This window comes from Podospora pseudopauciseta (genome assembly GCF_035222475.1).
Source record: "Podospora pseudopauciseta strain CBS 411.78 chromosome 2 map unlocalized CBS411.78m_2, whole genome shotgun sequence".
NCBI classification, from domain to species: domain Eukaryota; kingdom Fungi; phylum Ascomycota; class Sordariomycetes; order Sordariales; family Podosporaceae; genus Podospora; species Podospora pseudopauciseta.
Window position 1 is genome coordinate 4,287,859 of NW_026946663.1, and position 13,967 is coordinate 4,301,825.

A 13,967-nucleotide genomic window follows, 5' to 3' on the forward strand; every position below is an offset into this window, starting at 1 on the left:
GGCCGGAGTGATGATGGAGGGGAGAGTTGCCCATGGTTTGGCGTTGAACTTGTAAATGAAAAATGGATTAATGTGATTGGACCGAGCCCCCTTTTTCTTCAGCTCTTCAGCAAACAGCTGCACCGCCACTCATTCGATGGAATGCAAGTCGGGTGTGGCTGGTGGCTTGGCAGCGTCACTGGCACAGGTGGTGGTGTGTCGTTCGGCTCGGACATCTGATCCTGGCTCTTTCCATAACGTGGCCAATTGATTACCATAATCTCAAGAGCTCTCCAACTGCGGCGGCACCACCATCTTGCGCAAACAACCATGGCGACTTGACTCTTGCGGCCATCTTCGTTAACAATCGCCACTTAATCGAACAGACTTCTCCCGCTTTCTGCGCTCTTGTTGTAAAATAAACCCAACAAGATGCGGCTCCAGTGGTACGCAACGGTAGGTTGAACCTCCAGCTCCACGACGGGATAAGGAGCTCTCGTGAACTGTGCATATCATCAACATACTGACTGATGCTGCCAACCACAGGCCTCCATGGCCTCTGCGGCCGCCGTGGTCGCATCCGCTTTCTATCAACGTGCCAATTTCTACTCGGCCATGGTCCATCTTGCGCAAAGTAGCATGTCTCTCCTGGTACGTCCCTCTTGTGCCCACTTACACGCCTTGGGGCTCGTCTGACAACAGGCCCATTTAGGTTCTCGCAAATCTGGTGTTCGTTGTCTATGGATCTCTTGTGTATGGCTTCCAACGCCTCTGCTTCGGCCCCCTGCGACCGACCGAAATCGAACAACTCTACGAACGGGGCTGGTTCGCCGTCACCGAAACCTGCCTTGCCATGACCATATTCCGGGACGAACTCGGCCCCTCCTTTGTGATCATGTTTACCGCGCTCATCACTGGGAAGGTGTGGGGTTGGATCAGTGAAGGTCGCGTCGAAGTGCTGGAGCAACAACCCCCTGCGAACCCCCGACTGTTCCATACCAGACTCAGCGTCTCTCTGCTGGTCAGTATACTTTACGACATCTTCTTGCTCAGCTATGCCGCCACTACCGTCTGGCAACAAGCCCGCCGTACCGTCATGGTCATGTTCCTATTCGAGTTTGCCGTCCTCACAGTCTGCTCCCTGCACACGACTGGTCGGTATATCCTCTCGCTGGTGGAGCAACAGGTCAACAGGATCCAAACGCAACAACGCTTGGAAGAACGCCGTCGCCAGGTTCGGGAGCAGAGGGCCGAAATTCTGAGGCGGAGAGCCGAGGGTACCGCTGAGGATGATGACGAGGAACTGCCCAACGAGGAAGATGTCGACGAGATGGACATTGAAGTGCCAGGTTGGGAATCCAAGGGGCACTGGATTTTGTCCCTGGATCTTTTTGCAGGTCAGTGCTTACGACAGCTGCCAATTGCTCTGCTCAACCGCTAACAGTTTACAGACTTTGTCAAGCTTACTCTTTATACCGTCTTCTTCTGCGCTCTTGTCATCTTTTTCAACTTCCCCATACATATCGTCAGAGACTGGTTCATGACCGCGAGGTCGTTCCTAAAGCGTCTACGAGCCCTCCTCCGCTATCGACAAGCGCTCAAACACATGGACCAGTATCCCGATGCTACAGTGGAGGATCTTGGCAGAGATGAAACCTGCATCATCTGCAGAGAAGAAATGCGCCCTTGGGATCCCAACGATACCAACCAGATCGAGAGAACGCGTGCCAAGAAACTTCCATGTGGCCATATCCTGCATTTCGGTTGCCTCAAGAGTTGGTTGGAGCGTCAACAAGTATGCCCAACCTGCCGTCGTCCTGTCGCACGCGAAGGTCAACAACCTGCGAGGAACGGGGATGCCGTGGTGTTCAGGTTGGGGCTCGGTTTGCCTCCTGGCCCAAATCAGCCGGCGCAAGCACAGTTTCCACCAAATGGTCAGCCTCCTGCAGGTCAGCCACCACAAGGGGGAGCGGCGGGACTTCAGGGGAACAACAGGAATCGCAACGTCCGCATGTTTAACTTTGGGCCTCTCAGACTTGGGTTTGCCCAGGGTGGCGTTGAGGAGATTAGAGAGATGGCTCAGAGAATGGGTATGCCGCCAGATGCTGCTCGCCCTGCGCCTCCTGCACCCGCGGCTCCTGCACCGGCTGACAATGCCGCTGTCAACGTCAATACACCTGGTGCTGGGCTGGATCAAATCCGCGGACAGCTCACTGACCTTAGCACGCGAATCCAGCAAGAGATGGCCAACCTGAACCATGCCGCGCACGAGTTGTATCTTCTCCAGCACATGGTCAACGAACTGACACGGTTGCGCCAGACACCTACACAACAAGCTGGTCAGCGACAAGGAATACCTCTTGTTCCAGGTCAAGTTTTTGTGCCTCCTCAGCCTGTGGCTAACATCCAGCATCTAGCTCAGGCACCTGCTCAGGCAGCTGTTCATCCAGGAGTTCAACCGGCAGGCCAACCTGCTTCCCAGTCACCTGTCATGCTGCTAGGCCAACCTTATATTCAGGGACAGCCTCATCCTGCGCTTCATCATCCAGGGGCATTGCAAGCGCAGGTGCATGCATTTCTGCCGAGGGCCCAGCCTACTATTGGTAGGCTGGGTGCTGAATCAGGAGCGGCTATTCCTGCCGGAAGCCCAGATCTTCCCGAGGGTGTGACGATTCCGGCGGGTTGGTCACTTGTCCCTCTTCAAAGGGTGGAGAACGGGGTGGTAGAACCAAGTCCGCTCTGGGGCCAGCTGCCTGCGAACGCTCTTAGGGATAGGTTACAGAACCTTGCTCCAGAGAGGCCGAGATCCTCCTTGTCCAGGGGCACGAGTCCTTTAGGCCGAGACACGACTTCGGTCGCTGGGTATGAGGCCGAATCATCGCAAACAACTGAAGTACGTGGTGCTGTGCCATCAGATGCTGCCTCAAATACACAACGAACTGTGTCTCCATCTCACACAGCATCAACAGCCACTTCAGCTGCTCCAAATTGGGGTGGTCCGGCGCAGCTCTTCGGCGGTCGAACTACCTCCCCTCCGCAAACCGAGGCTGAGGCAGGTAGCAGCAGAGCAGCTTCAGAAAGCAACGGGTCTGCCGGGCCAAGTGCACAGAACGGCAGTACCAGTAATAGTAAAAGCACCGCCAGGCTGGCTTCGGTGGAGGACGCTGAGAATGAAGAGGATGAATGAAAAAAAAGACAGCCAGGTTACCAGTACAGGAGATACATACATCATCATAAGCCTTTTGAGGGCAGTTACAGCATTTTGGGGCGTTTAGCGGGTTGGGGATTTTCTCTACAGACTTGGTCGGTTTCTGTGGACGTTTCGATCCCGTCCACCTGATACTCAGCGCAAGAGCGGGCTTAGAAATACCAAATGCATTTCCATCTCAGCTGCTTCCTTCTCCGTTACTCTTGCTCTTTCGACTGTGTGCCCGCAAGAAAGTACCACCCTATCGAGAAGATAACTGGCACTGTAAGTCGACACATGTTTTATTCTGAACCATGCCTCGAGGAATGTTAATAAACCTCAAACGATAGTTAAGAGATCTGAAATGAGGGTCAATCGGCCTATTTTCTTATTAAAAAAAGGAAGGTGTAAGTTGCCGTTATTTCGTCCATGGTGTGTGGGTGGTGCTCACACAAGGCAGGCACATACGTGGGTCTGGCTGTTTAAGAAACCACATGCCGGTTTTTTCTTCTTTTGGTTTTGTCTCGAGTTTGCATCATCCGACGACCATCGTCTCGTTATGCAGTTGTTTACTCTACTTTGTAGTGCTACCTACTATCATTGCTTATCCTTCAAGGACTTTACATACACGCAGCTCAGCAACAATCTTTTCCGCTCCTTCTTCTTCTCCAGCACCCATGGGGGACCATTCCGTGAGTCCTGAGGAGAGCGCCGAGGACAGCATACGGCCCGTCGATGATGATGTTCAGATTTTCCGGGGTTGTTGTCCCGATACAACTGCTGCCAACTGTGCATTTTCAGACGACGACGAGGAGGGCTTTTCTTGCGATGAAACGGCGGACGGATCACGGAATCTACCAAAAACACCTGCGGTCGAGCAAAGAGAACAGAAGGAGATGGCCGGTTTGAACAAGACACCGGCCTTAACGTCCCAGTTTCAGCCAGCTCGAGCAGACCAGGGGGCCCTTCTCGCCCACGACAGGACGTTGGTGTACAATCCTGCCTTGTATCATCATCACCAGCCCGGCCAAGTGCCAGGATACCATGCTCCTATGCCAGGTTACTGCCCTCGTATTCCAGGATACCGAGCACCTCTGCCACAAGTGTCTATGCCAGGACACTACGCTCCTATGCCAGGACACTGCCCTCATATTCTAGGATACTGCCCTCGTATGCCAGGATACCGAGCACCTCTGCCACAAGCACCTATGCCAGGATACCAAGCACATCCGCCACAAGCACCCATGCCAGGATACTACGCTCCTATGTCAGGATACAGAGCACCTCTGCCACAGACATCTCTGCCAGGATGCCAAGAAGCTCAGCCAGAAGACTACCGCGCCGTGCCGGACCGGGTGCTGGGCGAGCAGGCTGGTCTGCCAGGAAGGGGTGACAATCAAATGGATGTCGCTGCCGGCGCGACTCGGAATAACGGGTCAGATGCGCCGGTTCACGGCTTTTAGCAAATGCCGGGGTATGTTGCTCCTCGCAACCCTCATGGTCAACCGACGGGTGGGTTTGAGCCCAACTCGTCGTATCCAACCCCGCCGGTTACCACCGCGGGCTCGCATCGATCCCGCAGGTCTGTCGGTTCGTTTGGCAGCTGGAGTGGCGGGCTGTATACAGCAGAGGACCATGAGGAGTTTTGTTCTGACGAGTATTTGACTAGGGAGTTTGAGATGAAGGGGGTGGAGGAAGGGAGCGATTTGTATTGGAAAATGCGGAAAGACAGGGCGCAGGAGGCTGTTGATGTCATCTGCCGTTCGGTTGAGAGAGGTAACAAGTTGGCGGCTGGGGATCCGACACGGACGGTGCAGCCCATGACGACGGAGGGGGGGCTCTCTGGCGAAAGCTCTGTCGAGGGCTCTGTCGGGACTGAGTCTGGAAGGTCATCGGAGTGTGATGTGAAAATGAGGGGAGGGGATTTCAAGTATCGCTACAAGGATCTTGTCGGAGACGGGCGGAGTAAGGAGAAGGTATGGAAATGGAGACGTCTTCATGTGGTTGATACGGAGGAAGGTGTGAAGGAGAGGACTGGCGGGCGCCTTGATGCAATCCATGGTGAAGCTTCGGTCTCAAAACGCCTATCAGTCTCGGCGGGGAAGGGGGTTGTGGAAGAAGAAGGTTTCGAGGTTATTTCTGCCACGGGCCCTGCTGCCACAAACGGGCGAGAGAACAAAACGTTTTCTCATCCTCTTTTCTTTGGCAGCAGTGAAAATCATCAACAGGGGCAGGATATAGACCTGTCCTTCACCAGCTCCAATAAAGGCAACAAGAGAAAGCGGTTGAGGAGATTTTTTGCAGGTTTTCTTCCCCGGTCATCGACGAAATCTTCCTCTGCTGGCGCTCAAGGCAATCGGATATCCGACATGGAGAACAGACCGGATGAATCACGCCGCCGACTGTCATCAACATGTCTTCCTATTCCGCCGGCTCGAGGTAGCAGCTCCCGCGCTGAGGAGAGTAAGACAAGTGTTTTGTCTCCTGGGGATCGGAGCCCCGCCGAAAATGAAAACCAGGCACGGTCATCGACTGAAGATGCCTCCCAGACTAGCTCATGGTCTGTAGCTGATGGCGATTCCGACATTGTCAAAACCAACACGAACACCAGCGACACCAGTGTGGCGGACACGAGTGATGATGATAATAATACTGCCGAGACCAACCCAGTCACAGCGAGTATGGATGACGACCACATCAATACCACCCTAGCCCAGACACTAGCTTCCAGCATGACCATTATCAAGGACAAAGCCCCGAGCAGCAACGAAGCCTCGAAAAGCAACCAAACAGACACCACTACAGCCGAACAAGAACAATCCGAGGAAGTCATCGACTACGCCTCCATGGTAGCCGAAGCAGGTGACTACTTTTTTGACCCGTTCGGCACCGAAAGCAGAGGAAAAGGCAAGGGAATAGACAGGAGCGTTACTCCCCCTTACCTCTACCACGAGATGTACCATCTTTGTCCTCCTCTCGAGATCCCGGAGTGCCCCTACCCGCCACCAGATAATGAGGACGGGACGCCGTGGTACGTAAGGTTCGAGAAGGATGAAGAAGAGCGTCGAGAACTTTGGAATAACCGCCCGCAGTGGGCGAGGGATATTGTGGAGCAAGTTAGAAGGGAGCGGGAGGAGGCGGATAGGTGGAGACACGAGCAGCGGCTTAGGGATAGGTTGCCGCCTTTGGATTTGAGAGGTCCGCCGTCTGTGCCGGAGAAGAGGAGGCATAGGGTTAGTCAGGGTGTTGCTGCGATGAGTAATGGGGATTGGGGGTTTGCTGGGAGGGGTGGGGAGGGAGTTGGGACTAGGGGCATGGGGGTGCCGGATATCTTTGGGGGTGGCGGCGGTGGTGGTAGTGGTAGTGATAGGAGAACCACCACCTTTGTTGGAGGAGCAAGCGGGCGGGATAATAGGTTGCTTTCTTATGCGGAGGTTATGACAAATGCCAGGAGAAATGAGGCTGCGCAGGCGGGGGCTGCTGCTGCTGTTGCTGCGATGCAGGGGAGGAAGAAGAGGAGGTTTTCGTTGACGGCGTTGCCAGAGATTCCGAGGGGGTTTGGGAGGTTGATGGGACGGGTTATTGGGCATAATGGGGGCCATGAGAACAGCGAGGCGGTGGAGGAGAGGGAGGAGGAAGAGGGGGTTGTTGAGGAAGAGGAGGATGTGGGACGGGGTGAGAGGGGTGTGAGGGGGAGTGAGGAGAGTGAGGATGGGATTTTCAGTCGGTCTGTCAGGCCCTGGGTTTAAAGGGGGATGCTGGATCGGTTTTGGGATGATGGTTTTTTACAAGGTGGGGGTGTCAGATTGTGAAGGGGATGTTTTGTGATTGGGTGAGTTTTTCATCGTTCTTTTGTTGTGGTTTATGGACGAGTTATGGTTGAATACCTACCATGGTTGTGTGGATGGGTAACTCTCAGCGAAGGACACGCTTTGCATGTATTTGAGAAATTGTTAGCCAGAAGGAATACAGCGGAATATAATGTTTAAAACGCCTCCATGATTACCAGAGTTATGATGCTGATCAGAATCATCGCCTATAATGTGATATAAAAACACCGCTTTCAACCTAACAACTATTACACATCATCCAAGGATACTGCAGACTGTGTATAACAATCTCTCAAAGCGGCTGCAAATCCTCCCTGCATATGGGACAAACCAGCCGCTTCCTAAACCACTGCTCCAAGCACTTTGTGTGAAACATGTGCCGGCAGGGCGTGATCATGTACGACTTCCTCTCCAGCATGTCAGCCATGCTCCATGACGGGTCCGGCTTGCCCGTCATCACGACCGGCACCAGCATCTCCTCCCTGCAGATGGCGCAGTCCACATTCCTCAACGTCATGCCCCTCTGCCTCAGCTCCTTTGCCCTCTCCCTCAGCTGCCCCCTGTGGTCGTGGCCGTGGCCTTCGGCGGTCGACGACGACGACGACGACGAAGCAGACTCGAGAAATTCAAGACCGACGACAACCCCGCTCTCGATGTCATCCTGCCTCAGGATGCGGTGGTAGTCCCACACTTCTGGCATCCAACCTCTCGGAAACGGGATGCCCAGCCGGGGCTCCCAAAAGTTTTGCAGGATCAGCGTCAGGAGCTGGGCCCACACCCAGGCGACGAGGATGGAGAAGGTTGTGTAATCGGTCGAGACGAACAAGAAATTTTTGTCGTAGAGGTAAAAGTACGCAAACGGGGCGAGGCGGCAGAGGGATTGGCCTGTCAGAAAGTTCCAGGAGAAGCTGCGGCGGCTGTTGCGGCGGGCGTTTCGCCAGATTTGGGGGAGCCAGAGGGAGAAGTAGAGGAAGGAGATGGTGTTGATGTAGATTGAGCGGGCGCGGGGGGGCCAGGAGAGGGAGAGGATTGTTAGGACCATGATGGCGAGGATGAGGAGGAAGAAGTAGAAGATTACGGGGGCGAATTGGGCTGTTTGGGGGCGGTTGGTTGGTGTGGTTGTCGTTGCTGGGGCTGTGGTGGTGGTGCCTAGGCCTGGGACGGCGCCTGCGCCGGCTGCGACGTTTTCTGCAATCTCGGCGTCGATGTCTTGGTCTGAGGGGACAATGATCGGGAGAGAGGGTGCCCTGGGAGGTCCAGCTGTTACTGGCGGGGGCAGAGGGCCTGAGGTCTGTGGGACTGCCGGAGCAGGAGGTGGTGCTGGGGCGGTAGTGGTTGTGTTCGTAGTACCCGTGTTGGTGGCTGGAGGAGTATCGCGAGCTCTCCTCTCTGGTTCACTGCCACGGATGCTGGCCAAGAGTCCGCCTCCGATAGCCGATGACATGAACGAGACAAATGTTAACAGCAAGGCAGAGTGAAACCCGTCAGAGGCACTGACAGACCAAGCAGATGAAGCTGAGAAAATCAGGCCATCTGCCAGCAACATCGTTGACATGCTCCAAAAGCTCAACCGATTGAGCGTAGAGGGCGTGGGGGATTCTTTGATCTGCCCTTTCAAGAGTATGACTTGTACTGCGTATACAAACGCGAAAACTAGCAGCGAGTAATTCACCCGAGAAAGAAGCACCTCCTCCTTGACACCAACAAGATGCTGGCCATCTGCGGGTGGGAATAGGGGAGGTCCCTTAGACTCGAGATAATATGAGCAGTCAGGCGACCAGGCGACGAGGGACATTTGCAGCTCAGGTAGCTTCGTGTTTCGAGCGCCAGTAGGATAGCGAAGCTCCCACTCCATATCGTCGATAATGGAATCCGACGAATCCATGAATCCCTTGTCATGTGTATAGTGATGGTCCAGGGCATGCAGTTGCAGATACAAAACGTATTCACAACGGGGTAGTGTGCCACCAAAGTCCCCTTCAATGACCGGATTCCATGGGTTGGATATATCTGGAAGCCTGCTACGTTCTCTCTCTCGCAGCGTTTCATCGACAGTGTGGTTCAACAGACGTTGACTCGTCTCGAAAAACTTGGCGTGAGGCGTGAGGTGAGGTAAGCCAAAGATGCCGGCGAATTTCTCACTAGTTGTAGTCAGAATCATCGACCCTTGCAATGGCCAGTGAACGCCGTAAAGTTGCATAACGAAACTGGCAGCAGAGGTCTCTTCATCCTGAAAAGTTGCCACAGCTGAGATCTCTCTCGCAACGCCCGCCGTATGGCTCTCTTTCTCATCTTGTGGAGTCTCCCGATACCAGCTATCTGGTGTGTCATCTTCCTCAAGGCGAAGGACAACAGTGCCGTGAGACCCAGTGACATTCCAACCCCAGTCGACATCGTCCCCCATCCAATTGACCCCAGGAGCAACTGCAGTGAGGTTGAAGTTATCTCTGTACTTCGCAGCCGACCCCTGACGACGGATCCACTTCCCCTGGACAGTGCCCGTCGCATTCTGCCATGTCCTCTTCGCCGAACCATGAGCCCACTCGTCCCCTCCTTCCTGCGGTGGGTAGGCATGTTTGCTCCACTGACGACACCGATCCTTGAAATAATCAAGATCCTCCCACGCGAGACCGTCACTTTCCCGAAACCCGGTGAGATTGAGATACTTGGGCTCTTGCCATGGCGGCGCCCCTTCCTTGTGTGCGTGGGGAGAAAAGTCGCCCCAGTTGGTGCTGTTGAGAATGCCATGAGCAGCCCTCTGGCGGCCAAGCCTTTCTGAGGCGGTGAGATATGGTGTTGATATCAGTGCTGGTGCATCGCTCTCAGAGAAGAATGTGAGATAAAAGATGAGCACCAAGAGGAGCATCTGCCCCCGGTCACTCTGCTGCCGTCGCTGTTGTTCATCCTGTTCTTGTTCAGGCATCGTGGCGGAGTCGCAGCTTGCTTGCCAGCCTAGTTGAAGCTACTATGGCGGTGTAGGAATCATATTTCAATGTCGACGAGCTCCCGGTATGTAAAGCCTGAGATTTGGATGATGCACCTTGAGGCGACGATTTGCATGGGTCTCGTGATTGTTGCTACTGTTGGGCGATGTCGTAATCAGTATGAGAGGATAGAGTTACGACGAATGTAATTCTTATCTGGAAGGAAACAAACAAAACTCAAATTATCGTGAGCAACTTAAGTCTCGTCATGCAAAGTGATGCTTTAATGGACGATGATGTCTTTGTAATGATATCGCGGGTGAGGCAGCTGCTGCAAGGGTACCTTCAAGCTTGGCATCGAACAGCGCGCGGCCCTCTGACTACCACAGTGTCGCTACTGGGCTGTGCACCGTGCTATCAAATAGTGCCCTGAAAGCTACCCCCCCCACCCGTTGAACCAGCTGCTCATGATCAAAAACACATTGACAGCAACCTCTTCCGCACTGTACAATCATCCAGGAACTGCTTCAGTCTCCGCATGCAAAAGTACCGGACAAAAATAAGTATGGCTTCCAAGAACGAGTCCAACGCCAACAACACGAGTCCAACAAATGTAAGTTGCCCCCTTCCTCTGTGCAAAGCTACCAAAGCTAAATATGACCCCTTAGGCCTCTGGCGACAACGCCCATGCTGAGCTCACGGTCCAACTCGAAGACCTTCTGAACACCCTCTCGAACAAATTTGCTGGCGTTTCTAGTGAAATCTTTGCAAAAAGTAAGTCATCACCCCTGGCGACCACCAACATATGGCCTGGTCACTCACGGAATAATACTAGTGGACGAGATGTCGCGTCGCCTGGACAACCTTGAAGCACAGCTAGCAGCCAACAAGGACAAGAAGTCAAGCTCCGGCTGAAATCATGCGTGGCCAGAGCATCGGTAATTACGAGCAGGAGTTCATGGAGTTTTCAGGGGTCGTGTTTTGTTTGTTAAACCTCATGGGATACACTTCCTTTGTTGCTACCCAAATATTATCATACACGTGCCATCTCACTCGCCCTCAACGCGTACGCCTTTTTCAGCCTTAGGAGAACGTTTGCCTTTTATTAATTTCTGTATCACCAAATCCACACTTGTTTAAAGCTCATCCTTACCAGTGACCTTCTCGACAAACTTGCGGAGGATATTGGTCTTGGTGGTAAGCTCATCAAGCTTGGTAGGGGCCAGACCACCCTTCTTGAGGATACCCTCCAAACGGGCGAGCTCCTTAGCAGCAAAACTGTCGCTCTTGCTAAGCTTGTCAAAGACGCGGATGTAGTACTCGGCGTACTTGTACTGGGCATCTTCCTTGAGGCTCTCAGCAGCCTTCTTGACCTCGGCAGCGGCATCGGTAAGGGGGGTGCCACCAATGTACTTGGTGACAATCTCATCGAGAACGGCGAAGGTGCCAGCGGTGGCATCAACACCGCCGCCGGCGGCGCGGTGGGTACCGGCCTGCTCGTTGAGGAAGGCAACAAAGGCCTCTTCAGAACGGCCACCGTTGTAATCCTCGGGAGTGGTGCTGCCCTTGGGGAAGAACTTGATGGTGGGATACGACGTCACACCATAATCGTTGGCGGTGGCCTTGCTGTTCTCAGCCTCGGCATCAACCTTGGCAATAACGACGTTGGGCTCGTTGGCGAAGGTGGTGGCAAGAGACTCCCAAGTGGGGGCAAGGCTCTTGCAGTCTATGGAGCTGAGTTAGCATTCTGGTTTTGAGATTTCAATATAGGTGGACACCTACGTCCGCACCAGGGAGCAGTGAAAGCAACAAGAACGTGCTTGTCACCGCCAATGGTGTTCTTGAAGGTAGCATCGGTCAGGTAGGCAATGCTGCTGGGAGGAGCGAGCTTTTTCTTGGACTTGATACCAGTCTTCTCGGTGATGAAGGCGGTCAGAGCCTCGAGGTCACGTCCACCATTGTACTCTGTTGGCTTGTCACTCTTGCCATCGAACCACTTCAGTGTAGGGAAACCCTGGACACCAAAACGCTTGCCCAACGACCTTTCGGCATCGGCATCAACCTTGGCAATCTGGACATCTTTGGTGAACTCGAAGGAGTGGGCGAGCTCCTCATAGACAGGGGCAAGGTTCTTGCAATGGCCACACCATGGGGCGAAGAACTCGACGAGGGTGGGCTTCCCGGACTTGAGAACGACTTCGTCGAAGTTGCTAGGGATAAGGTCGAGGACGGCAGACTTGGCCGCGACAACAACCGTGAGGCCGGCGAGCACGAAGCTCTTGAGGAGAACCATGGTGGTGATGTCGTACCACGGCGGTTTGCGGGATGGGGTTTTTGAAATCGAGATCGATGCAACAGGGGCCGATGAAAAAGGTAAAGATGGATAAATTCAGAGAGCCGGCTCTATTGAATAGATGCCTCCAGGCAAATGCAAATCAAGGGATGCTTTGAAATCCCAGAAAAAGATGCCACTTTGCAGAAGAGCTCGCTGACAACTGGCGGCGCAATCCTGGCACATCGGCTGGAAAGCTTCCCCAGTTTTGCAGCTCCCGCCCCGCCATCTGAAACAGTGCCAGCGACTGCAGCAAGCGCACTGTCCCAACAGGCCATCAAATCCCTGTCAAATCTGCAGACAGCTGATAAGCGATAAGATACGGGGCTTATCAGCCAGCGGGCGGTGAAGTAAAAAGACCCATAATTCCAGGCCAAGCGCCACAAACGCACAAGCCACCCACCAGCGAAGCCCTCCCGCACAAGAAAAATCTCGTGTCCATATTGCGGAACTCCCTAGCAACATTTCAGGCCGACCACCGCTCTCCGTCGACGACATCTTCACGCCAAACCCACCCCTCTCCGAAATTTGCCCTTTTTCGCAAGGAAAAATTCCATCAATCTCTCAAGATGTCTCACGAGTCTGTCTGGAACTCCCGCCCCCGCACTTACGGCAAGGGCTCTCGCGCTTGGTAAGGAAACACAAAGAAACCCCACAACATCCATCACGAACGATACCGCCGACGAACATGGGTACCAGGAGGAAGGCATATCGGATGGGGGAAGAGCTAGGGTTCTTGGACAAGAGGAGGAATGGAAAGAGGAGGGAGGGGGATAAGCCATCACGATTTCACACGAAAGAGAGAGAGAACCTTGAAGAGCAAGTGTGGCTAACGATAGATTTTTCGATATATAGCCGTGTCTGCACCCACCAGGCTGGTCTGATCCGCAAGTACGGCCTCAACATCTGCCGTCAGTGCTTCCGCGAGAAGGCTGCCGACATTGGTTTCGTCAAGGTACGATAACAACTCCCCCGATTTCGAGATCCGAGCACCACATACACAGAACCCCGAGCGATTCACACATCCACACCCCCGCCGATGCCACTTCAGAACCGAACATACAAAATACTAACATGTGACACAACAGTACCGGTAAATCACCCACTCTAATGTCGGGAGACATGGAGGGTTTGACAACCACGGGGCTTCCGGGTTTTGTGGTTTGATGACATGACGGGGAGAATGGGAAAGGGAAACGGTGACAAAAAGGGAATTCTTTTGGGGAAACCATGGGCAAAGGGGGGGGGGACGGATACCAACTAGAACACCCTTTTTCGCCGGCTGGGAAATAAGAACAAAAAAGGGACAAACTTTGTGATTCGACGACCACTTTACGGAAGAAAACGGGCTGAAGGAAACCGACGACTGATATTCCGAAAGATCAACAAGGCGGCCAGCGTTGGGATTCTTTTCACTCATTATTTGCATGGGATAAGGGGGAAACCAAGGCCAACAAAGTGGGAGTTATCACGGGTTTTACCTTTTTTTTTTGTGAAAGCATCCTTTTTTGTGCTTTTTCTTTGAAGAGCAACTGAAATGACCCAAGTTGCAAACACACACTCAAGGTGCATTCTTGTTGTTTGCTGTTGTTGTTTTGTTCGCGCGTGCCCAGCGAATAGATCTCGACATCTGCTTTGATTGATGGGAGAGTGGGCATGGTTTACTCTCAATGGGACATCACACTCGTGGACAATGATCAAATTCCAAAAGCGCT

General features: G+C 53.6%; 6 protein-coding genes across 6 annotated transcripts; 4 read left to right on the forward strand and 2 right to left on the reverse strand.

Moving 5' to 3' along the window:
- Positions 1–99: 99 nt before the first annotated feature.
- Positions 100–3,166, forward strand: HRD1 (E3 ubiquitin-protein ligase hrd1; the record flags this gene model as incomplete). Its single annotated transcript, XM_062910238.1, has 4 exons — positions 100–435; positions 526–630; positions 692–1,376; positions 1,431–3,166. Exons 1-4 carry the CDS (start codon positions 412–414, stop codon positions 3,164–3,166), a joined length of 2,550 nt encoding a protein of 849 aa, XP_062769134.1. The 5' UTR covers positions 100–411.
- A 1,466-nt stretch (positions 3,167–4,632) lies between these two features.
- On the forward strand, positions 4,633–6,915 carry QC763_211960 (uncharacterized protein; the record flags this gene model as incomplete). Its single annotated transcript, XM_062910239.1, has 1 exon — positions 4,633–6,915. One exon carries the CDS (start codon positions 4,633–4,635, stop codon positions 6,913–6,915), a length of 2,283 nt encoding a protein of 760 aa, XP_062769135.1.
- A 373-nt stretch (positions 6,916–7,288) lies between these two features.
- Positions 7,289–9,919, reverse strand: QC763_211970 (uncharacterized protein; the record flags this gene model as incomplete). Its single annotated transcript, XM_062910240.1, has 1 exon — positions 7,289–9,919. One exon carries the CDS (start codon positions 9,917–9,919, stop codon positions 7,289–7,291), a length of 2,631 nt encoding a protein of 876 aa, XP_062769136.1.
- Positions 9,920–10,188: 269 nt separating this feature from the next.
- On the forward strand, positions 10,189–10,916 carry QC763_211980 (uncharacterized protein; the record flags this gene model as incomplete). Its single annotated transcript, XM_062910241.1, is given in 4 exon segments — positions 10,189–10,344; positions 10,357–10,533; positions 10,589–10,694; positions 10,756–10,916. The coding sequence occupies 4 exon segments, from the start codon at positions 10,189–10,191 to the stop codon at positions 10,833–10,835; spliced, it is 519 nt and encodes a 172-aa protein (XP_062769137.1). The 3' UTR covers positions 10,836–10,916.
- Positions 10,911–12,538, reverse strand: ERP38 (Protein disulfide-isomerase erp38). The gene is made up of 2 exons (XM_062910242.1): positions 11,703–12,538; positions 10,911–11,646 (listed from the first exon to the last, which is right to left on the reverse strand). The coding sequence occupies exons 1-2, from the start codon at positions 12,211–12,213 to the stop codon at positions 11,057–11,059; spliced, it is 1,101 nt and encodes a 366-aa protein (XP_062769138.1). The 5' UTR covers positions 12,214–12,538; the 3' UTR covers positions 10,911–11,056.
- Positions 12,539–12,545: 7 nt separating this feature from the next.
- On the forward strand, positions 12,546–13,908 carry RPS29 (40S ribosomal protein S29). Its single transcript, XM_062910243.1, has 3 exons — positions 12,546–12,883; positions 13,108–13,207; positions 13,341–13,908. Exons 1-3 carry the CDS (start codon positions 12,822–12,824, stop codon positions 13,347–13,349), a joined length of 171 nt encoding a protein of 56 aa, XP_062769139.1. The 5' UTR covers positions 12,546–12,821; the 3' UTR covers positions 13,350–13,908.
- Positions 13,909–13,967: the final 59 nt, after the last annotated feature.